The 26,024-nt window shown below is 42.0% G+C and overlaps 2 protein-coding genes across 2 annotated transcripts in view; one reads left to right on the top strand and one right to left on the bottom strand.

The window, feature by feature from the left end:
* Window positions 1–1,440, bottom strand: part of T265_00553 (hypothetical protein) — a gene marked incomplete at both ends in the record, with an annotated part of 4,853 nt that extends 3,413 nt beyond the window's left edge. The window contains 2 exons of the mRNA XM_009164357.1: window positions 44–217; window positions 1,330–1,440. Coding sequence (XP_009162621.1) covers window positions 44–217; window positions 1,330–1,440 — 285 coding nt within the window. The remainder of the gene's footprint in view (window positions 1–43; window positions 218–1,329) is intronic.
* T265_00554 (hypothetical protein) overlaps window positions 1–5,283 on the top strand; it is a gene marked incomplete at both ends in the record, with an annotated part of 38,020 nt that extends 32,737 nt beyond the window's left edge. The window contains one exon of the mRNA XM_009164358.1: window positions 4,756–5,283. Coding sequence (XP_009162622.1) covers window positions 4,756–4,878 — 123 coding nt within the window. The remainder of the gene's footprint in view (window positions 1–4,755) is intronic.
* Window positions 5,284–26,024: the final 20,741 nt, after the last annotated feature.

Genomic DNA, 26,024 nt, shown 5'->3' with positions numbered 1-26,024 from the left:
GAATGATTGTGTTAAGCTAGCACTAAGTCCCTCCCCCATCCACCTTTACTCTTTTCTTTACAATAAGGCTTTCGAATAAGTCATGGTTGTACGGCATTGAAGCATCGGTGTTGAACACTGATTGCTGGCTGTCGATGATGATGAACATTTCGCTTGCCATCTTAACCTCAGTTTGTTCGCCGGATGAGGTAAAATGAACTGAACCGTATCCAAGGCACTGATGTCATGCTGTCGATGATGATGAACATTTCGCTTGCCATCTTAACCTCAGTTTGTTCGCCGGATGAGGTAAAATGAACTGAACCGTGCTCATCCAAGGCAAGCCAGGACGGAACGTTGGCAGTGATTTCGTAGCTGACCGCAGCTCAGACCGCTGGTGTGATAAAAGAATGACCCACACAATGCCTAACATTAGTAATCTCATGGCTTTGGGTTAAACGATCAGAAATTAGGAACGCATACTTTGTAAGCCATCGTATAGAACCGATCACAGGGGGACACTAGTGAATTTTCATTTAAAAAGAGGAAGATGCTTCATGCAAGGAAAAGCCACTTTTCAAAACCACATGAGGTCAATTCGTGACTGATCTAGCCCAAACATAAGCGTTGTCAATCGTGGATGGCTCAGTGTTTCAAAATATTGAGGGTGCGTAAACCTAGTAGTCGTATTTATGTTTAAAGCTGGTATCGCCTTGCGATTAAAAAATAGCAGCACGCTCGCCTCGCATGTTAGATGTCTGGAGTTCGAACCCCTGCACAGCCAAGGATTGCACTAGTGATATGCTTTAATAAGAGCGAGACTCGAGGTCTGCGCTTCTCTCCTTTGTTAGGGAGGAAGGACAGGAGGAGAAGGGGGACTGGTTAAACAAGAGCGATATGGATGTGATTTCTACAAATCCCGTAAACCAGTGATTCTTATAATCATTAGAACACCAAACTGTTGGAAATTGAAGCGTTGCATTGCCATATGATCACGAGACATCTCATGTCAACATTCTGCCGCTGGCGGCAGTTCTTTTGAGTAGTTATAGCATGTACAACACGTACGATGTTCTTGACCAACAAACAGCGGAACGATGAATCACCGTAATTATCACTGTACTGTTTAGGAGGATGCCGGCTCATCTACATTTAGCTGCATTACGATGATTTTACATGATTGTGCATTGAACACTATCATCTAAAAAACTGGCAACCCCTAACTCATTTTGGGGGAACGACAGTGTGATGCGCAATCCATACCATTGCTTTCTATATCATCCATATTGGATTTATTCCGGGTCATGGAGGGCGAGATGGCCCACGTGGTTAGAGCGCGAATTTACTGACCGAAGGGTCCGTGGTTCGAATCTGACCTCCGCCACTCCACTTCCCCTGTCTGGGGAACCTGCTTGGGCAACCTGGAAGTATCCCAGCCCTCGTGCTTCCTTCGGGTGGCATGGCAGCTAGGCACCGGAAGGGTGCTACAGCTGAACGCTTTTTTTATTCCGGGTCATGTGCTTATTGCAGTAATAATCATATTATGTAATGTTAGGTGAGAAGAATTCTCTTCGAAGGTCGAAATCCCTGCTCAGTATGTAGACTCTTTGGTAGGGCATTCTAGCTCTGAACTAGTTCAGATAGGAAGATTTTGCTCCCCATTTTGTGCCGGCTTTTGTAAAATTTTCTTCGACAAATTTTACATGGGACGTAGCTAAGGCTTATGAATCTGCGCTTAAATAAATTCGTTGATATCCTTGTGGCACACTGCGATTCTCTGTCCCTTCTATTTCTTTCTAGGCTACTTTTGATACAAACTTTGTCCTAGTATCCGTCCTCCATGCATGTAAATTCCTCATCGGCCTCCGTGTTGCTAGAGAGGAATTTGATGTACAGACCCTTATGGACTGCCATTCGTAACTGATCTGATTGCAACGTTCGCGGTCGCCCAGCTTTCCATAGTCTTTCCATTTCGAGACGTTCCGGCATTTTTGTGATGTGTCACAAAGTTACAGCGGATTTTACGCCACTTGTTTTGTTTGAAATATTGTCACCGTCAGTTAGGACGGAGATGATCTTTTCGATATTGCTTCGCCAAGTTATATATATATATATATATATATCGTAAAGCAATAATACAATGAAGGCTGCTGAACGCACCAAACCACAAGTACTTATTGGGTAATAATTTTGTATTGTCTGCTCGGCAAATTGAAGCGAATGATCAACAAAATATATAATAGCCCAGGCTCAGTTTGCCGTGTCGCACAGACTGACAACAATGATGGGCGACATAAATAACAATCTCGTCTGTCCTTCGGACCTCGACAAACCAACTGATGAACCGGCATTTCTACTGCTCGATATACTGTAACAGTGGTTCACCATATCTAGTGTGAAATGCACCAAATTTCTGATCAATGCGTGCAGAAGAGTGGAACTGTTGTCAACACTTCATTTTGTTCGCTATCAGTCATTTAACCATTCGTGTGTCGCACCGTTATGCTAGAGCCCAGGCATCTGGATGGTCTGACGCCAATCAGTATGAATCCTAAACCGTTTTGTGAGGGATCTAAGTTAGGCTGACAAAATATCATTGGACGCCGTCCAAGTACAGCGGGAATTTGTTGAGTGCGATCACCTAGTTGTGCGAATTTTTCTGCAAGATGCACACAACCAAGTTTGACTACGAGTCACGCGATTAATTTATGTATGTAAGAGGTCGAGTAGATTTGGACCTTTAGTCGAGCGATTTCAAAACCTCTGCATTACATCCCAGCTCAGGATTCTTTTGGTTGGGGGCATACCCCATCGTGTATGTAATGTGCGTTGAGTTCCTTGATGTGTCTCCGATAAAAACGTTCATAGGCGAGTATTTGATAAAAGCCATACAACGGCGTGTGAATAATGAGGTTCGTTGGCTACCTTTGCAATTTTGGAACCTTCAGTCATTGTCCTTGCTGCATGTGAATGATTATAAAAAGCCTTGTGAGAATGTGACTGTATTCATCGTTACTAAGAATCAAGCGGATAGCAAGTTTTAATGCTAGATAGTAACACGAATAGCTGTGCTTACACTCTAGATGCAGACGTTATCATCATCATTCATCTGTTTTTTGTGATTCGTCGAGTCCGAAGCAAGCAGACTCGATTCTTTTAAAGAGGTCACCAAATACATGCCGTACCTGGAGTTCGTCTTTCAACATTTCCATAAAAATAAACATCTCACATTACATTGAACAAGGGCGCCTGTTAGTCTCAGCCTCGCAAAATGCCTCACTAACTCAACTCACTACACCAGGTTGTGGGTACTGCCAACGAATAATATCAAAGTTCCATCAGTAATTCCCAAGTTTGGGTTGTCTGTGTTAATTTGGTTAGTATGGTTTTAAGTTTCCCATTAGAAGTTTACCACGATGTGTTAAATGAAAAGATCAATAATTGAAAAAGAACAACTTTTGGCGTCCCGAAATCTGAAAATGTGTTTGAGAAAAATCTGGCAACAAACTTTAAAATCAAAGGTATCATGCGACAACAGTGGGGGTGAAGTATACTTTTGAGTAGTGTTCAGCGTGGATTACAGTAAAGAACACCACTGCTTTCCTAACAGCAAGAGAATTCAACGCATTGTTTGAGGGTCCAAGTGTTTCTGTTTGGTTATAACCTCTAACAAACCGTTGGAAATATATATATATATATATATCGTGTACTTCGAAGGCCCCTGAAGATTCGATAACAAACGAACTCTGTTAGCGCCCCAACTGGATAAATGCAGCACAAATGAATGACATGAGTGGACAAAATAGTACAATGGTATATGACACGTTAATTGGTAAGAGAAGATACGCATCAATCGGATGAGATATGAACTCGTTTGGGCACATGTTCCGCCTAAAGTTATCCAGTGGAACCAGGGGCTTTGAAAAACCATGTGTGTGTGTTTGTGTGTGTGTGAAAAGACCACTTTTATTCAGCCGCATAGCAACAGCCTCTGCTGCCGATAACAGACGGCGTCTCACTAGTCTGGAATATCTACCTGAGACGCGTTGAGTCGGTAGAATCGCCTGATTGATGTTCACCTCGTGAAAAGGTACTGAATGTCGGCAACCTATTCCTTAGTCGTTCAACAAAAACCCGATCTGGAAGTAAAGCCGATGCGGTTTTCTGTAGCTTTAGGTCGGCTTTGATTAAACAGCGGCTGATTATTTCATCACTGGTCTCACTTGGAACATCTCCACTGCTTGTTATTCTACGTCTTTCTAGGGTGTTTTAGCACTGAATGTATGGTGGCAGTCACTCTGAATGGACGCAAAACCAGAAAGGATGAATAGCATCTTCAGTTCCCACTCTACCTGCTAGGGAAGGAAAAAGATTCCGTTTTTGTCTGGATATCATCTGATTGATAGGTTTTTTCTCTGGTTGGTTATCGTATATCCTGTTGTCTATTTCGCATGCATTAATCCAGTTGTTTGTCTTTTAGTCATTTGATTATTGCCGTACATTTGTTCAAAAGTTTGATGTGTGATTTGACACTGCTGTAGTCTTTTATACCGATAGGTTACCTTGTGGAACTCTTCGGTTGTCAATCGGCAAGCACATAAAATAGTATTTATATTTGGGAGACACTGGGATTCCTGAAAATATTATCGGGCTGTGTTTTGAAATTACTGGAACATCTCAAAGTGTGTCGACGTGGATGTTTACGCAAGCATACTTTACTACGGTGATGGTGGGGAGTTTTTATCATTTGCTCATCTGCTTTCCTACTTTCAACAGACCGTGAGATACGAAGGCACCATGGCCCTCTGGAAGGGCTTTGTTCCAAATTGGATGCGACTTGGACCTTGGAACATTATTTTCTTTATGAGTTTTGAGCAACTTGGGCGCCTTCCATTTTGAATGTGTATGAATTTCCAGTCCACTGAATTTTCCATGTTTCAAGGTTTACTCTAGTTTAGTTCCGATTGTTTTTGGTAATTTCGTGATATTTCTCCCGTTTTTATTCCACTGAAGATGTATTTTTTAATCGAATAATGCTTGAGTGCGTCACTAGGTTGAAAAAACTAAAGGAGCCATATTAAAAATAAATGGATTATGTACAGAGTGCATGGTTAACTTTTTGAGCCCCATTTTGATCGGTTTTCCAGCTAATTTCTTGTAAGATTTTTTTTATGACGATGACGGTGAAAAGAATAAGGTAAGAAGGAGTTTTTATTACTTAGCGTTTCGATCATTGTGAATAATCTCCTCTCTTTCGTTATTCCGATTATTTTTCTCCTTACGAATGTTACCCGCGGTAATCGGAGTGTTGAGTTATTCAGCGTTCTGCAATGATCAATCTCCAGTGATCAATCATAACGAATGTCACTCAGAAGTGGATGGGTTGTAATCGGTTGTAATCAGAATCCATTAGCAAATACAGACAGGAATAATACGTCATCACAATGCAAAGCAGAAATGTAGCACTTTCCTACTGATCTACTGTTAACTGAATGACAAATTGTTCTAGCTACTTGAGAACCGATAATTCAACCTCGGGCTTGAGCTGACGGATTCCGTAAAGCGTTTGCACTCCCCAGGCAACAGTGTATCCAACCTACTATATGATTTGGCTGCTGTTCTTTTGTCTTGCTAGATTTCCTGGGTGCTGTGAAACTATTGAGAAAGCCAAGCGCCAGCAGGTTTTTTCCAACCGGACTCAGCGAATAGGAAAAGATGAGCTTTCGGCCTTGACAAGCAGCTTCAATTGGTACGTTGACAAGTGGCGCGACATGAACGGGTGGCTGGCACTGAGTTTACTGGTGGTTTTGCTGATATCTCGATGTCAGATTGTTTCATTTCGGAGTCAGTTATCTACATAAGCTCCCTCAGCGTTGGTTTCGGCGGTTCTGTGTTGGCCACTGCCCCGTTACACTGATCCAACCTGAGTTGATATTTGCTGGACCGGATCAAATATAGTCGTATGTGAAATCGATTTTTCCCCACTCCATTTGAATGACGCCGCACGAGAGAAGAATGTACAGGATGTTGGCACTTAAAAGCCAGGAAGCACTGACAGCTATCCTTTTGCGAGTCATCGGCGACACGCATCTGACAACTCTCTAGGACGATTCGAACGCGCGTTATTTCAGTTAGCAGGTGGACTCCAAGAACATTTATGAAATGATTGTGGCCAAACGGACCCGTGAATCGTTCAAAAGCCTGGTTCTTGAACATTTTCTGAAGTCGTGATCGATAACAGTTTAAATGTCGGACGCGGATGCCATGCACTCGATGTATTAGAACTTCATTCCAATAATTTTAACGATTTACCTTTAAAATTGCAGTGATGTTGCAACACGAAAAAGGTATCGACGTTTTGGTTGATTCGCAATGTGCTTTCATCTCTTCCGTAGTGGGCTCGGGCTTTGTTGCAGTTGGTATGCTAGGTAAAATGCGGTATCAAACCACAGCAATAAGAGGACAAGAACACTGGTCGTAGCATAGATTCTTTTCGAACCTCTAATCGAGGACGCTTTATTGAATGAGGCAATCTTGATTCATCACCTATGATGGATATCCCCCTCGAATTAGGTACGGATCGAGTCCTCGGTTTTCATCTCTCAACCATGGTCACAGAGTGACAACATCCATCTCATTTTTGTCAGTATATCTACGCATCCAGTCCGTCAGTATGGTGTATTACAGTGTCTTGTGCACGCACCATCGAAGAATGTGTACATCAGCGGTTCTGATTCTTCTGTAGTACGGCCCATGCCAGCCTTTTCGGTCTTGTTCTTTTTTGACGCTGTCTGAATCACTAGAGTTAGTGTTCGACATATCCTCGCGTTTACTCCAAGCGCGTGGGGTTGACTGTTACAATCAAGGTTTGATAATGCAGCAAAGACTTTTGGCCATTAAACTACGAGAGGTACACAGTATTACCGACCAGGAACTTACGATGAGGTACTCAGGCATTCTGATTAGCTTTTGGGTTACTTTGAGATGTCGTCTGCATCAAATGTACGTGAAACGATTCCCTGGCTGGGAACCCTCAATATGGGTTGATGGGTAAGTAAACGTAGATTTAGAGTTCTTTTTTAGGACAACAGGCTTCTAAATGACTTCGTTTTCGAAGCAGTGGCACAACTGAACAACAACTATAAGCTCAGATTCATAGATGTGTTGCGATGCCCGGATAATTGCGGAGCTCATTCGCGTAATGCAAACGTATTACATAAGCCTTTCTCTTGACGATCATATCAAATTCGATTTGAAGTTAATGAAATCGAAAGGAGCTGATATTCGATGGGTAGTTTTCGAGATAATGTATTTGCTTAATGATAAAAATGGAAACTCCACCAAATGAAGCTCCATTTTATTATTTTCTTATTATTACTAATTAAGGAATTGTACAGGAGGGTTCACATATGATGAAATACCATACTTTCAAGATTTTTTTATTTACAAGATCGCTTCTGTTTATATCTCACTTCATGGAACAAAGAATAGTCCATTTTAGCGGTTTACTGGCATGCGATGTTTTGCAGTGTCAGTGGATAGGGTAGGTATTATAAAACAAAATGCCACAGTGCGGAGCAGACAATAGCTATCGTTAAAGAAGCCTGCGGAAAACATTGGACTCAAGTTTTAAACTCATCGTGAGTTGTAGTCTTCTCATCCAGCCCGTAGCATCCCTTGATCCAAATAGGCATCATTCTATTAGGATGTTCATAGCATTTTTAGCGTCTCACCAATCTACTTTATCGGCTTGAATGCCTTCCGCTTTCACATATGCCGCCGGAACTGAGAACGTTCGACCAGCATCCAGATGAACTAGTCCATCCATTCAGTTGATACGTGAAAATGATACGATTTCATTGTTTCAACTGAACCCTGTAGCAAGCCTTCTTACTGTCACGTCAGTAATCTGTCTGTTCGACAGCAGGTGCAAGGACATTGGCGTTCCCGCGGCTAACCTGAGAGAACGGGGTAATTTTCTGTAAATTTCGGTATTTTAATGGTTAGGTGCTTCTTCCCACAATAGGGTAACTTCAGTCCGAATACTTTCAATGGTTTAAGATAGACCAAGAATAGAAGAGCATGTGAGTCCGATTATGTCATCGGGATTCATAATAGATTACACCGTCATCCGAATCACCTTGCACTGAGCCAAGTTTGTAACGGAACAAAACCAGGAATAAAGCCAAAGTGAATTTAAACGTGACTGCCCCTGTTTATTAGAAGAAACTCGGAAAGTTCACTTTTGAAATAATAGGTTCAAACACTGTGCCCTTGTTGCCCGTTTACAGGCGAGTGCTAAACGCGACACTGGTGAGCATCGCTGTCTTGTTTCGTTTGTACACAAGATTGAAACAGCGAAAACTGCGCGTCTGATATGAAACAGAATTTTGATTAATCGGATTGACTAGGTGATAGGTGAATTGTTTTCTGAGTCTGGTGGTTTTGTCTCGAACCTCACGGTTTTGAAAACCATACTGTGCAGTAACCACTCCATAGCCTTGAACAGTCTAATCGATCGGATTTTTCCAAAATTATTTCAAGTCTCAGGTGGACATTGTTGCTCCGAATTTTGGCAATCTTTTCACTCACTGTTTGTCCCGAATAAAGGTGTTTAACACACGTACAAAGAGTTTTGATGTGGCTGGTCGGCAGTGGCTGCCTGTATGATATTGTAGGTGATTTTGCATCCTGGTGCTTTTCAGTAAATTCGGATGTAATTCCTCGTAATGGTGACTCTGGTGTTGAGCTTAAGAAGATAAATTTTATAAATGATGTCCCTGGGAAAAGTTACTGCAGGCGTTTCGACTGGAGGTGTTGGAACTCGTCCCAAAATGACGATAAGCGGAATTTGAGGAACTGAACAAAGGTATCCCATCAAACAAGGTGGTCACTTTGGCGGACGCATATGTGGCGATGCGGTATTTCCATGGCATTGACAATTGCTGTTTGCCTGATGTGATATGTAGAACAACGCGACTAGTAGGTGCAACATTTAAAATGAAAGTGGCCAGCCCAAAGTAAGGTTTTTCTATTACATATCAACCATGGTCGTTGCCTTGTTCGCTGAGCTGGGTAATTTTATTGCAAACGTTTCCTCCCCAATCGAGGTGACATCAACAGTGAGTTATCGGGGAGCGTAGTGGTGCATAGCGATGGGTTGCTGGTTGTGCCTTGAGCAGTGTTGCGTGTGTGTATATATATGTGCTGCTGGTCGGGGCTGATCTTTGATCGCGATTAGTCTTTCGATCGGTCGGTCGGTTTCATTGGTTGCTCTGTTATCCTGTGTCCTCATTCGCGTTGGCCACGTGACCTTTTAGCTTGGCATCCCCTGCCGTACTCTGATCGGTGTTGGAGTGACGTTTGTCCTTGGCCCTTCTGAGTTCCGGCTTGTGACCTTCATTGATTTGTGAATCCAAAATTCGATTCTCCTTGACTATTCCGGTTAAGATGTTGTTACTTTGCACGCAGAGGTGTGTAGGTTGGATCCAGTTTGATGCACCAGTTGATTGAATCTGCCGCGCAGTAACACGCTTCCAAAAATTCGCTTCCTTATCTTGTGTCTCCGTGTGCCAATTTTTTCGTGTTTTCTAGATTGAATTTGTGGTCCTCTTGGTTTTCGTGTATGGATATCAAGGATAGGGGGTCATATCTCCTAACGCCCGTTTTGTGTTCCTTTATTCGTGTGCATAATTTCCTCCCAGTTTACCCACAGTAGAATTTGTTGCAGTTGTTGCATTAGATTAGATATTACAGTGTTCCTTTTGGTTTTGTCTTGGTTATCCTCCGGTCTAGATATTAATTTCCTTAGAGTGGCATTCGGTTCGTGGGCCACCAGTATTCCTTTTTGAGCCGATAATTCTGTTGCGAGTTCCGATACATTCTTGATGTAGGGAGAACTACCGTCTGGTGGCTTGTTCTGTGGTGCTGCAGTGTGCCTTTGCCCTCTTGAACAAGGTTTAGACGCAGCTCTTCTTGTGGTTCACTGGATCGTTGCTGTTGTAGTTCAGTACTTGATCCGTATGCGTCTCTTTCCGACATACACAGGTTTCCAAAGTCCCATCCACCTTTCTGTTCACTAAAACGTCAAAGAATGGTAGTCGATTGTCCCTCTCCAGTTCGGTCGTAAACTTAATATCCTAAAACGTGGTGTTGAGCAGTTCATGTGCATTGTGTACTGAATCCCGTTTCATGATGACAAAGGTGCCGTCCACGTAGCGGATCCACAGCTTTGGACTGATGATCGGCAGTATAGCGCGCCCTAATCTTTGCATTACCGTCTCAGCGATAAATCCTGGTATTGGAAATCTCGTTGGAGTTCCTTTCGGCTGTTGATATATTTGTCCACCGAAGGTAAAGTGTGTATCCATGCAAACGTCCGACAGCTTGCATACACTTCCAGGTTTCATGGTTTCTGTCGTGTTTGGATCATTCTGAAGCAGTTCTTCTATGGTTTCCCTGGTGAGGTTGTGGTTGATTGAAGTGAACAGTGATGTGACATTGAATGAAAACATGATTTCTCTACTAGCGTTCCATAGTTTGCGTAGAAATTAACCTGAATCTGATTGTGCGTTCCCATTCAAAAATCAAGTGTCTCAATCTTCTCCACAAATCTTTTGCTAATTTGTGAGGTGGAGTTCCCGGAAGTGAAACGATTGGTCTAAGTGAGGTTCTTTCTTTGCGCACCTTTGGTAGTCCGTAGGATTGTGAAATGTTGGTATCGTCGGCTTTCCATCGTTCTTGTCTGGTTATCTCGTGTGTTGCTTGCAGCTCAGCGAGCAGGATAAACCGCTGTGCCAGATAGCAACGCTGAGTGCAGCTGCGTGTTTCAGGATGATCTGCCAACCTAATAATGATAATAATAATAGTAATAATAATAATAAACGACTCTGAACAATGGTCAAGACCCATGGAAGTTATGAATAAATGACACCGTATGGAACTAATGGGAAGACCCTGCTGTAATTCGATCTTTCTGCCCAAATTGGCTAAGAGTTTGGCTGGATTACCTGATCAGACTTTGTTCTACTGGGCCACAAAGGTGCTTTAGTGTGCTATCCAGCAAGCTTTTTTGCCGCACGGTCATTGGCATGTGGACAAAGTGTTCCATGAAAATACCGAAGTGCATCCATAAGCAGGAGGCTCCCGTTGAGTAGCACTCAACCACTCTCCTGGATATGTTTACCTCATAGCATCAACCAGCCTAAAGATTTTGTAAGTGTCTAAAGGAAAAGCGAAATATTGGTCCCAAAGTCCCAAAATGAAGCATGATATACAATAAACCGTTTTCAATAAAAATCTCCGCACAACAAACCTAATAAGATATCCGGGTGGACTGACAAATCCATGCTCAGTTTGTTGAAAACGGATATTTTGCTATTGAGGCCATCAAGTTGAAAGCAAAATCCAAACCTCCGAACCGCTTTGCTTTCGTAGTCTAAAATTTAAACCTAAATTCACAGTATGAGAGCTTGTTCCGGATGGGTACCAGTAAAGTTAGTGCCAAATGTTTATATCATCTGTACAGAGCCCATAAAAAACGATCAACACCCTATTTTTCATCCTATTGTACACTGCGCTGCAAACTTTTGCCTGATTAGCTAAATTTAGCCAAAATTTTGTCCCAGTAAATTATCTTCATTACGCTTTGGACATTTTCCACGGAGCGACTGCATTTGTTCACCAATAAACCAATAGATTGTTCAGAAGTCGTGCTCGTCAGTCAGCTCAACCTGTCGATCGGGTTTTGCTGCTGTCAAAACGTTGATAACGATGTTTGCTTGTTCCGTTACACGTTTCCTACAAGGTTGTGGTTAACATCTCTCCTCACAACAATGAGTCGACAGCCATCAGTCAGTCACTAAGTATGTTGGCTTGTTATTCGGTTTCTAGCTATTTTCGCAACGATGTTTTTCTTGTGGAAGTGGTTGATGTAAAGGATGTTGGCGAGCAGGCGGCACAACCATCAAGCCAGTGGGATGGAATTGCCCATTGAGCTATTGCTATTCGCTCGGTGAGTCACTAGCTGCTCCCTGCAGGCTGCTCCACAGACATCCCCAATACAGAAGGCGAACTCACCGTTCTCTTGTCGAGCTGATTTATCGTGTGAGAACACTGGAGTCGACAGACATCTCACACAGCCTTGACAGGAGTTTGCTGGCGCGCGAACGCCCGCGGCTGTGGGCGCAAGCTAGGTCAAATGCAATTCAGCCTTGCATAAATTGTTTTGCGTTTTTCCACGTGAACTCTGAACAAGAATGAAGACAACAACAATAACAACAACAAAATATGGAGTGATGGAATTACGTTTGATGAGTTGTCGTTAGGATTCAGACGTTGCTCGGTCTAACCAAGGTTCTTGATGAATTATTGTTTACTTGGCATTCTGTTGACCGTGGTGACCAGCCTTCCAAACTTCACACACCAAGTACTAATGTGTCGATCTTTATGAGGCGATAAGCCAAAAGTGGGTCACGTTTATGTACTCTCTGTTTCTGGCGAGTGGGATAAAAGTTGTTGGAAGGAAATAAGTTGTAAACCATCAGCGAGTTAACAAAGGAGGTTTTGCTCAACTTAGTGTTTCCACAATGGGTGGGAAAGAACCTTAATTTTTCCCGTCAACTGAGAAAGTCGACGGAACTCGTTGAAGAACAATATCGGCACCACATGGATATAAGCCAAGGAGTTATATTTACTCGTATTACAGCTGTAACTACCCAGTGTCCCCTGGTATCAGTGGGAACAACCTACCTTGGAACCACCAAAGATGTGCGTCTTAGTACAGCAGGACACAGCAGTCCGAAGATCAATGACTCATCGCGTATTGTGCATAGTTCTAAGCAAACAATAGACCAAGTAATCGTTGGAGGAAGCACAGGCTCAGAAACAGGGGAGTGGAGGAAAATATCTCATTTGTGAGTTAGAAGGAAAAAGCAGACACCTACGTGTCCGAGTAAAAAGTGCAAGCACTTCCCTCTTACTAACAATTGTCAGTAGAGGAGCCGTGAAAACCAAACATGGTTGCGTCTGGGTCAGGGATTTATTGATCAGTTCCCCAACGCCGCCATCCATACGGAAGTCCAACAAATGGTGTCTTCTTATATCTAACTGCAACGCACCAGCCAGTCGATCGCGCTGTTTCTGGCTTCCTTCCCCTTCAAAACTGTGCGGAAGATCTTCGTAAAACTCCTTCACTTAACACATATAAAGTCCATGGACAAGTGGAAGTTTACAAAGAGCATTCTGGTGAATTCTCTACCAAAATAGAACCTGATTCGAAACTATCCTATGTCACTTTCGTCCTCTGTAAGCCTGTAATTGAATTAAGAAACGAAAAAGCGTGTATCACATCTTCTATCTCTACAGTAGAACTTCCTGGAGAGGACATTGAAGAGCTGGAGTTTGTAGACGATACTGCGCCAGACACGAATTACACTAAACGATCCTAATGACGTTGCTGTGAGCATTGATATGCAGTTTGCACGCGTTGACGGTTTTGGTGAGGATTTGGTTTTCAGTCCTCTGTTATCTACAAGGGCGATTCAGCAGAGGAAGCCGAGACTATGTGGTAAACGTTGGTGATTTGAAACGTGATGCTACAGAATATGACCTAAGCAGGCTTTAATTCTGAACTGTATCTTTGAGGCCTTCACTGTATATCTCTAAGTGCCAGCAAATTAGGATGCCTAACTTGCCGCTTTACCAGGCAAAGTAACTAAATGTATATATATTCTAGGGACACACGATGTAAGAACTACCAATATTCAAATCATGAGTGACCTTACTCGTTCTATTTATTATCAGGCTGAACCTTGGTGGGTGAAACACGTCTAAGGTGATCAGTTAGCCCGTAAACGCTACAACTGCTTCTGTTGACTTATAAGGGCTGGGTTAGGTTTCAGTATCAATATTGCTTACAGGATAGGAACTATGGCCCGAGGAAACATGGTAGAATACCGGGACACGTTCAGCGACAGTTTATTGGGTGGTTTGCTAGGGAACAGAGTAAAAATCTAAACCCTTTGCAGGAAGGACAACTAGAGGGACCTTGTCGAAGCATTCAAGATAGTATAGATTGGTTTAAGTGATGTTGAAGTCTCTGTTGAAGATTACGGAATTTACTCATCCCATCACCACTCACTAAGTACCCCAGAGGAAGGACGAATTCGGGTGAGTGAAACTTCCTTCTGATAAGTAGCCATTCTGGATCCAGTCAATATCTAACCACGTGATGTGGTTTCTTCAGTTGAAGAATGAGTGGCGCTATGTTCTGTCTAAGTAAAAGCTAAACACACAACGATCAGCAGCTCGTGGTCAAACGGTTAGGTGTTAAACCACTGGTCTGAAGATCGCAGCTTAAAAATCTTTGAGCTTCATGAGATGCACACTGTTGATGTTTCTTAACAAGGAGGAAATAGCTGTACAGTGTTTTTCGTCCTTCTAGAGTAGATTGGTCCCACTAACAGGAAGAAATCTCCACTGAAGATAATAATTGGTTTTACTGTACTAAAAAGTTAGCCCCACCAAATATTAGGTGGAGTAGAGAGTAGGGGACAGGGAAAAGTAAAAAGAGGCGCATCAGTTAATTCTCCTTAATGGCAATCAATATGTGGAATATGCTGCCAAAAGGCTTACCCTTTGCTACTGCAACAAACGTGATGTGACGTCATTGGGATTTTGTCTGCAATGCCGTCTTTGTCGGCAGACTCCTTAGGGGAAATTCCTCTCTTCTATCTCCCAGTGCCTTCAATAGTTCTCCCCTGACTTCGTTTTCTTTTACGTACATATGTTCATTTCTATTCTGCTTTTCTCATTTTTATAATCAAGGATTTTCATCATATAATCCTATAGACAGAGAGGGTCATGAGGGACTTTACTGAGGATCAACCAACGACGGCGAACCTTTGAGTGAACGTTGTTTACTAGGTGGACAATGCCTTCATGCGTTGTTTGTAATCGCCCCAAACCACCTGATAACCTTCTTGACCAGAGTTGAGAACGGTTGCTTTTATTTCTGTAGCCTGCTGGGACCGTTGGAGTTCGCGGGTGCAAGAAACCGGGCACTTATTTATCATACCAGCTGGTGAGTGTGGGGGAATTAATAAACATGGGTTCACTCGAATCTAACTTTCACTGTTTCAAAGTGGGGAAGTATTTAGCCCTGAAATAATTCTGTTTCGCATTTTGTCCTAATTTGGACCCGTCAGGTGAATATAAACATATTGGTTGTTTTGAGTAACCGACTTTGCCGTTGTCTTGGCAACATCCAGCCGTGGGCTTGATGCCTATTGGATCCTTAGGTCAACTAGTCAGAATAACTTAATAGACTATGAAAAAAGTCAAATTTCTCAGCAAATTACTACATGGGTTCTAACAAGAAATGTTTCAATAGGCTACGGGAAGTTTTCATTTAAACTTGTACCCTATTGATAAGTTTCACTGCGAAGAGCGTTCCTGATCGTATTACTTGCTTAAGGGGTAGACACCAATCCTCACATACGAGTAAGCATTTTTCACCTTACTGATCCATCAGGGATGAAGAGAAAGCAAAATTCTGTTCACCCATCCAGAAGGTAAAATGTTGCATATCAGTGTTTTGTCTCAGTCGTCTTTCTTCTCTGTTTTATTCATGAGCATACCGGTAAACATGACTGTTCACATTAAAAACTGAGGTCGTTAATACAGCTAAACAATGGAAAACTGAAAGAAACTACAAGTCAAATACAAGTTTAGGTTTACGTCCAGTTTAGGGACGTTTAGGTGGTAAAATTAAGCAATGGCAACTCATTTCATGGTTGAGAAAAGATCTATGCGTAGAATAGCTCCGACGTAATTGTTTTTTACTGCCCCCAGCCACGAGTTCGACTGGAACGGCGTTCGCATACTGGCTCAAGCAAGAACAAAACGAGAACGCGAATTTATGGAGGCGTGGTACTCCACCGAAGAAGCCATCAACAAACACATCGAAATTGATCCCATTTACCAGCCACTAAGAGCGAGAGAACGCCAAAACCACAGAACTTAGGGCCGCACAAGCGACCATACGAGGAACTCATACAAGAAGCAAGAAAGCGTCATTCAAACGGACACATCAATTGGATTGGAGGAGGCGCCCGATCAAAGCACCAAATCAACCGGCGGACGCAGGGACACTAACCGCCACGGTGGAGGAAATAGGGCGGTACAAGCAACCAATCAAACTCGAGAACGGCAGACCACAACGCAATGCGAATCAAGGCCAGGGAGAACAAGCTGCTAAAATTAGAAGCCGTTGGGATAACCAATCAACACAAAGGAACACAAACCACAACGCAACAAGGATCACAAACGGACCAATAGATTCATTAGACTCGTTACACTTCAGGTAGCCAATCACGTCAGAAGATAACAGATGGCCTTTGACTGCTATATAAACACACGCAGGCAAGGAAGAAGTACCCACCCAACTGCGCAGTGATGATGTCTCCTCGTGTGGTGACGAAATGTTTGCAAGCCAATTGCCAAGCTCGGCGAGCAGATCAACAGCCATCTGATCAACAACCAATAAACTCACCCGAGCTATCAATATTTCACCACAGGACTAACTAGTGAATGAAACATCTAATCACACAGCATCAACAACGATCAACACTCTATATCTCCATATGGATATCATAAAACTTTTAACAAGTAAAAAATTTTGCCCCTACATAAATCCACGAAGATGCGATCGCTTCCGTTTTTCAACGTTATACACCTGAAGTAGCCAACGAATCACACAATTTAGAAACCTGGAAAGAAAAATGATATAAAGTCCTGCTCTGTGCTTTCGAAAGGGATTAGGGTGCCGTTCGAATGGAGGAAAAGAGAGTCAGATGAGGTTATCAAGCTGGTTCCAAGCGGGAGGAAGCAGAGTTAATTAGCAACACTGTAAGGATTCGAAGCAAACTTACTGGACCGAACTTTGAGTTAATGTAGCTATCTTAACGCAGTTATTATTGATAGCTGCGATGGCTGTTCTCAAGCAAGAACAAAACGAGAACGCGAATTTATGGAGGCGTGGTACTCCACCGAAGAAGCCATCAACAAACACATCGAAATTGATCCCATTTACCAGCCACTAAGAGCGAGAGAACGCCAAAACCACAGAACTTAGAGCCGCACAAGCGACCATACGAGGAACTCATACAAGAAGCAAGAAAGCGTCATTCAAACGGACACATCAATTGGATTGGAGGCGCCCAATCAAAGCAGCAAATCAACCGGCGGACGCAGGGACACTAACCGCCACGGTGGAGGAAATAGGGCGGTCAACCAAACCAATGAAACTCGAGAACGGCAGACCACAACGCAATGCGAATCAAGGCCAGGGAGAACAAGCTGCTAAAATTAGAAGCCGATAACCAATCCAATCAACACAAAGGAACACAAACCACAACGCAACAAGGATCACAAACGGACCAATAGATTCATTAGACTCGTTACACTTCAGGTAGCCAATCACGTCAGAAGATAACAGATGGCCTTTGACTGCTATATAAACACACGCAGGCAAGGAAGAAGTACCCACCCAACTGCGCAGTGATGATGTCTCCTCGTGTGGTGACGAAATGTTTGCAAGCCAATTGCCAAGCTCGGCGAGCAGATCAACAGCCATCTGATCAACAACCAATAAACTCACCCGAGCTATCAATATTTCACCACAGGACTAACTAGTGAATGAAACATCTAATCACACAGCATCAACAACGATCAACACTCTATATCTCCATATGGATATCATAAAACTTTTAACAAGTAAAAAATTTTGCCCCTACATAAATCCACGAAGATGCGATCGCTTCCGTTTTTCAACGTTATACACCTGAAGTAGCCAACGAATCACACAATTTAGAAACCTGGAAAGAAAAATGATATAAAGTCCTGCTCTGTGCTTTCGAAAGGGATTAGGGTGCCGTTCATTGGAGGAAACAATTTAGAAACCTGGAAAGAAAAATGATATAAAGTCCTGCTCTGTGCTTTCGAAAGGGATTAGGGTGCCGTTCGAATGGAGGAAAAGAGAGTCAGATGAGGTTATCAAGCTGGTTCCAAGCGGGAGGAAGCAGAGTTAATTAGCAACACTGTAAGGATTCGAAGCAAACTTACTGGACCGAACTTTGAGTTAATGTAGCTATCTTAACGCAGTTATTATTGATAGCTGCGATGGCTGTTCAGTTTTGTTACGTCCACTCGCCAAACAATGCTAGCTGAAACAGTCACAATTATTTCACCAATTAATTTGGTCGGCTCATAGCTCGGACCCGAACCTTTTCGGGAACGTCAAGAGAGTCACGAAAAGATGAGTGTTTGAAGTTAGTGGCACACTTTACACATTTAAACGGGTAGGAAGTAAACACATAGGATAGCCAGAAAAATTAGATCCAGCACTTCCGGGGATCTTGGACACAGGTTTGGCAGAATAAATTGTTACTTCTCGAGAATAAAGTAAGTTTCAGTGTGTGATGAAATTGTCGGTTCCGCACTTTATTTTTTCTGCTGTAATCGCTTTCTGCAAACTCACGTCATGATAGTAAACCTAGTTAAGAGTTTACGAATTTGACTGGAAAATTGCCCCTACATTCGGTATTATCCGGATTTAGGCAAACGAATGTGAAATTTGAGGGTCTCAAGTTGAGGCGTGCTGATACGTTAGGATGTCTGGTGGCCGTAATAAAATTGCGTACACCATATTTTAGCCCCTCTCGACTGTAAAATGCTTGAAGGAGGAAAATAACGCAGCTTTGTGTGGCACTTTTTGTAGTTTGAGCAAGTCTTTTATTGCACACTGTGAGTAAATCGGTTTAGCATTTGGACGGGAAAGTTAACCTTGTTCTGTCATCAAAAGACCAGAGAGAAAACAGGTCTGCGTGAGTGATCTTCAAACACTTTATTAAGGATGGTGTGGATCTAAGGCCTTACGCATGTATTTAATTGGGTCATCTTCATGGACTACAAAACATCGAATATGGCAGCTTCAGACAATAGAACACCTTCAAGACAGACTGTTACCTTGGGTACATATGTTCACCTTCCAAAGTCTGAAAAACTTCTCGTCTGATGGCTTGAAAAAGTCGCTGGAGAAGAAATTTTCTTAGTAATGCTGTTTTGAAGACCCGTGAGTGTAAAAATGTAGCTGGCAAGCTCTAAAGTTGAATTCTACATAAAGATGAAGACTTTTTGTACATTTTAGTTGCCAAGTTTGGATGTACAACTTGTACTTCTTTCCAATGGTAACATGAAGTATTCACACAATTTGCGGTGAAATACAGGGCTAGCTATTTGTTTAATGATAACTCCTCCTTAGCCGCTTCTTGTTCAAAGTTTTCGTTTCATTCAACACAGCTAATGACCATACCCAGATTTTTACTTATGCCAAATACCCTAAAGGACAGATTGAACATTCTTTAACCACTGTTAGGGGCCAGACATAATACAAATGCATTGACCATTGTGCTTCCACTTTTCTTCTGTTTACCTCTTTTTGCATGCCAATTAGGTTAATAGGCCTGACAATGATATGTCTAATAGACGGCTATAGACCAGTTTCTGTTAAAATGTTCGGATTTGACAAGTATCGTTTTGTTTAGTCTCAGTTTATTGCGTTTTAATTAATGAAGCTGCGTTTTCGTACATCTATGGGGATGACTGCGCCCCGAGCTAATACCTGTTTTCTGGATCGAATTTCGATTAGGCGAAATATCGTTCGCCTCTCTTTGTATGTCGGCCAACAGGCTTGCCTCAAACACGAAAGCCCACATGCATTCGACTGGCTGGCTACAAATGAGTGATGATTCGCTTTGGTCTCCCCCATCACACCTATGGAGGAGCACGTCGAATTCTGCGTGTTCCTCAGAATATGACGAAGTTTGTCTGGGCAAAATACCATATAGCTTATTGATACGATGTTGAGAGTGTTGGTGGGTTGAGGAGAGGGTCACTATAAGAACAAGTGCAGCATTTAAAGATTATATTAGTAGCTAAGATTTCTGTGCGGTTGGCTTGGTAGTATGGATTACTAGATTATAGCCTGGGTGAATACAACCTGAAGCAATAATTACACATGGAGATTTGTGTTGGTAACCAATGGGAGAACGGGATGCGCCTGTTGCATCAAACAGTCAAAAGGTCACAAAATAGTGTACCGTTGCTATTTTCTAGACTAAGACAGTGTCAGGAAGTGTGACGCAGATGATCAGTGTATCATCCTCGTCATGGGTCATTGGTATTATCTGCTGGACGTATCATGTGTGTGCCAAAGGCTCACACTGTGCTCAAATACTTTACCCGTGTGATCACTCAGGAATATGCAGACTATGAAAGTCGAAAACTATGAGTACCGTGGTCTAAAGCCCAAGTAGTTGGAGGCAGTCAGTTTTCGGCAGCCTTATCTAGTGCCGGTAATAAAATAACTCAATGTTTAGGATTATAATTGCGCTATATGTGCATAGATAAGCGATTCAGCGTATCATTCGGGATTGTCTCCGATCAAACTGGTAGTTGTGCATTGGAGGTTAGATAAGATGCGCCTTCATTCATTCGTTTAATTTGTCGGTGGCAAGCATTTACACCAGACAGTCAAAATATTTTAGCAATTATCCTAGAGGTTTACCACAGTGTGTTCGTTACACTCCAACGGACCCATTTAGCGAAATACACTCATTTGCATAATTAGTTGGTTTTGGCGGGAGACTCACTGGATACCAAGCTGAATCTTTCGTTTATGATGTTTTTAAGCAACTGAACGTGGTGTCCCAGGCTGACTCGTGTTTCAATTGGTACTATTCTTAAGATCGCCGGAAACTCCCTGAGGCTTACGACCCATTTCATTCTTCTTGGAGCTCATCAGGTAGGCGCAAAATGGGGGTATTTCATTGATTTCATGCAATTTGGGCTCGATTGGAACTTAGGTTTGACTGAAACTTGGAAGATGCGCCGAGTTTGTTGCTAATTTGACTCAGGCAATACTCTGCGTTTACGAACTAATCAACAATGCCCTGTCGAAAAAGTACCCGATGTAAGATAAAACTGGAGATTGCAAAATTGATACAAGTGATCTCTTGAGTGTGAAGTGGCTTTCTGTTAAACACGTACAGACTGGGTGCACTTGGAAGAAGACACACAGAGAAAACTCGTTTTCACCCAATTTCGTGGGTATTTCCGGGCTCTTATCATCCCCATAAAAATAAACACAAAACACAAAAAAATCAATTCTGAACACAACATGCCAGCAGATTTAGAAACTGATTTTGATCACCCAGTCACAACTCAACTGAGTTGTCCATAAACATGCAGTTATAGTTCAATCATTTATTGTCTCCCAGTTCCCCCCTCACTTTTTCTCCGACAAACCTCCTCCTGTTCCGAAGTTGACCTATTTTTCCATCAGTACAGAAGCTCTGTTGAGAACGAAAGAACATCTTTTGTCATCGGATGAGGATTGTGTTATTATTTAATCTATACATGCTATAGTCAAACACTTCTCTGTACCTCAGTTTGATGCTTTGGTGTTTCGCAGCCACTTATCCAACCACTCCCTCGTCTACTCTATCTCAGTGTGAACATCACATCGGAATGTGTCATTACTTCCTCGTGTACACGTCTGCCATGCGATAAATTTAGTCTTAAAGGATGGAACGCCAAAAGTTCACAAAAATGATTTTGTTTGTTTGTTTACACGAAAGTGATGATCGCAAAACTGATGCCTATGTACGGCAAATGAACACGTTAATCCTTATACTTTAACGACAGATTAAAGGGTCAATGATATGTATTTTGACACAGATAAAGCTCCGAAGAACTCCAAGGTCGGAGAACATCCAGTGTTGATGCAATCGATTTGTTTGAATTGTATGACTCGAAATCTCCGAGGAAACCGGAGTTCTTTTGGGTAGATGTAATGTTGTAAGTAATTCGGTCGCGATCCTTGAAGTGGACCGGATATGGACGAGGGGGACACGATGTGTTACACAGAGAGTATTACTAAACATTGTCTGCGCTACGAGACTAGCCCAGAGTTCAGACGTATTAAAACAACCCGTCGATTTGGTAGGGTCTATTACAACAGTGAAGCAGCCACGTGGAGTTTATGTGTCTTCCCTTCCCTCCCTTCTTATCCGTGATGCTTTCCTAATTTGGTGCGTACATTTGGATGGCCGTATCCCATACTAGGCACTGTTCTGACGTAACGAACACTCCCTTAGTTCTTTTTGTAATATAATTAGAAAAATCTCTGGGTAAACAGATGAAGGTGCTTGTATTATTCTCGATATTTTCTGGTGCTCTGAAAGTCTAGGAGTTGCCATTTTATCAGCAGTTAATTCACGAGTCATTCCACGGAAACCATGAAACAATCAACTGGAAGACATGATATGGAGTAATGCCCATCACAAGTCCTGGAAGTCAGGACAGGCAAACAAGAGCTTGATTGACGACCCATTCAGCCACGCCCATCTACACAAATCAATCTGTTTAGCTACTTGAAACTGGAGTTTTCAGGTGTATCATTTATGATGTTCTAGCCATCGGCAAATGAAAAGATATCTCATCCTCAACTGCAGTTTGCTTGGTTTCTTTTTGACAGTTCTGTCAAGAGATTAGTTGTATTCACTTTCCCGGTGTAAATGCAGGTTAACGGTATTTTCTAGTTGAAACCTTAATACTTAACGTAGGCTTAGATGCCATGCTCTAATTTTTCAAGATTTTAAATTAGACCACATCTCACAGACGGTGAATGCTGTTCTATGCGCAGACTGAATAGTTCGTTGTATTCTGTGCCCTGATACAAAATCAATCCAAATAATTTTAATAAAATGAAATCCACAACTCACTTCTAAGTAAAAGAAAAGTAATCTAAAACAACCAAAATTAAATGGCCTATACAAAAACGTTCTCTTTCTGCGAAACCAACGATTAGATTCATCTGAAGTAGTGACTTCTATATTTCATGTGAAGCGTGTTAAATTGAGGCCCAGTCGAAATTTCCAGTCCGGTCTTTAGTAAATTGGATAGTGTTGTTGACAGTGTTAGCTGGTAAGTGATATCCGATTGGGGCATCCGTCGGCTGCTTTGCCTGTAGCTCATCCAGTTAGTGTTTTGGGGCAGAAGACATGGATGGCTGTTTTTATTAAAGTTAGTCGCACTCAGCTCATCCTGAAATTCCGTTAAACCGATGGATGAGGAAGTCGGTGTATACACTTTCATTGATCTGTATTTCAACCTGTATTTCAACAGTAAGCTTGCGTAGGGGCTGAAATCTTGGGCAAAAGTTATTAGTTTTTTCGGACATAAAGTTTGAAAATCATGGAAACAGAGGCCCAGATGGTGGAAGGTTATGTCCAAATAAAAAGAGCGGATAAACAATTGATGCTTGTCTTGTTTGCGCACATAAAGGTCTTTCCGAAATTCTTCACCAAATCAAACTTTTCTTGAAGGTCGTGTTCAGCTAGATGACCATACGAAGTTCTTTCACAGTACGACTGTCGGGCTGAATAAATGATAATGAATGCATTTCCCTGAGTTAAGGAAGGCCCTATATATTAGACATCAGCACTGGGTGGCCGATGGGAATGATATGTGCCTGCATGCAACACCTAAGTCATTAAAACAAATTAAAGAAATTTTCAGCAGAATGTTTCGACAAGACCCTGGTGACTGAATAAAAAACTGAGGGATGAATCGACATAAATCTGAGTCTATTGAGACAGTGACCTGAACGCCCCCTTTATGTTGACCAGCGCCAGTTTCATCACCCACTTGAGTTTGCGAAGTTTGGTTGCTCACATCGGTTTTGAATTGATGTACTCGTACTATCTGGAGTTTGGGGGCATGCTTTGTTGTTGCGCACTAAGTTATACAAAACTTAAGCGGCAGTGCCTGACAATTTTGTTACGAAACTTGAGAAGCTTACTACTTTGAAGTTCATTTCCAACATGACAGAACCCATTTTTTGGAGCTTTATATTTATCCTTTTTTCAGTAATTTCGACCTTTACTTGGCAGGTTGTGACAGTATCCAGTTTACTCAGAATAAAAACAAAAACACCGAAAAGCACAACCAAGAAAACATTGTCACCCTTAGGCACTTCAATCCAGCATCTTTTCGGCAAGGTGAAGGTTGATTGTGTACCGAACACTCGTGAATATCTACTGCCATAATGCATCCATTAGATTTGTCTTGGCCACAAAAGCTGAATACTTTCTGGTTGTTTAAAGTCCGCACGCCTCTATTGTAGCGCCGTCAAGTTGTTGACTTTGGCTTTCAGAATTTTAACTTTAAAATGTGCAAGAGGCCTTGAGTAACATCATTTAGTGAATGCAGCTAAGGATTAGGGTAAAAATGTTTTTGGTGCTTCATAAGACTGGGGGTACAGCACTGGAAAATTTCACTGGTAAGTTGTTTTAGCAAGAAAATTTCCACCGTGCCCTATCCCGCTCTCAAACCTTATATGAAAGCTTCTTAAAAATATGACCAAATATACACTAATATAGATGAAAGGCAAGATTATATGCAAGTTATCGTCTCAGAAGATCGATCAAGGTCAAGTGGTGTTCACTTATGCAAAGAAGTTGCGCTGAGCAAATAACTCAAACTGGTATAATTCAGCATGCCTGATGGATGAAAAAACAAAACCACTGCAGTTCCGTATGCAGCATGTTTAAATGTCATATTCGGATATTACTAACACTCTGAACTAATGAGTTCTGTATCACGATCCACTCATCGGCGCACCTGACAGCGATGCTAGTGGAATATTTGAACAAAACCATTCTGTGCATGCTGCCCGATTCAATAAGCTACATGTTTTTCAAAGTATTTCCAATGACCGAAGTAATGTGTTTAACTGTCTACCCAATGGCGGATGCATAAAAGTAGGGTATTCAACCATATTCGCAACAAATCAGTATGCGTTGTAATTGCCACATAAACACGAATGATACTTGTACCAAGCTATCTTTCACAAAGAGGCCTAGGAGTGTCCCGGCTGCGGTAAATCATCATAAGTTTGACACACGAGAAAGTAACTATTCTTTTCCCCATAAAATAGGCAAGGATCAACCATCCAAATGAACAAATGCCTGGAACAAGTAGTCCTTCAGATGTTATGTTGCACTCGTTAGGCATGCAAGTTACTGTTATGTTTATTTAGAGATTTCTGTGGACGAGAATAGGAGTAAGAACTTGGGTGAAGGAGGCTCAAGAGACAATCATTGTTCTTTCCTTTTTATAGGCAAAAACGTAAAATAGTTAAATTTCACTTGACTGTAAACATTCTGTTTAATTACCGCCAATTACTTACTGCCTCTGCGTAATCTCTCACCAGTGTTTTTCATCCTTTGTGCAGTTGATCATCATTTTCCGTGGGAAGGTAAAAAGCTGTTGACGGCAGTTAGATTTTCGGTCTTTATGTGGTTACCTTTGACCGGGCCGTTACCAGTCATTCCTTTGAGTGTTCGGTGATTATTCTAAGGTTCCAGTTGCCGCTCCCCTTCTAGCCGTTGTCAGTTTTTATAATAAGGTTTTGCAGACCAACAACTCTCGGTAAAACAATAATGCGGCAAGATTACGATTGTTTGCATTGCAAAAGCAGACAACAGAACGGTGCAAAAGTTTTGATTTTTAGTGAGCTACTAAGATTAGACATTTTGCCCGAATAAAAAACATGTCTAATTGACCCAACCATCTATTAATCAGTAGTCATTTTTGGAAGTATGTGCATAGCATACTAACCAACAACCTTGCGAAGTTTCAAGCATCCCGCAAAAGTGTTTTTTTTCACAACAAAGCTCACTTATATTTTTGGAATCTGACTGTCCTTTACTATGTGTGGACTTAGCTTGGAGCCACTTTGTAATAAACCCAGATATATCACCGCATTATTGGAATCATGCTGCTGTGGATATTAGCCTCAACATCTCTGCTGACCATAACTTGAGAAGATGATCAGCCTTAACAATGACCGTTAACTTTTTATGGGAAAAAATATCTATGCCTCAGTTATGAAGGACCATGTTATGTATCAGATAACTTTT

Source organism: Opisthorchis viverrini (genome assembly GCF_000715545.1).
Source record: "Opisthorchis viverrini unplaced genomic scaffold opera_v5_5, whole genome shotgun sequence".
In the NCBI taxonomy this organism is placed as follows: Eukaryota; Metazoa; Platyhelminthes; class Trematoda; order Opisthorchiida; family Opisthorchiidae; genus Opisthorchis; species Opisthorchis viverrini.
This window is presented reverse-complemented; position numbering and strand designations above follow the sequence as displayed.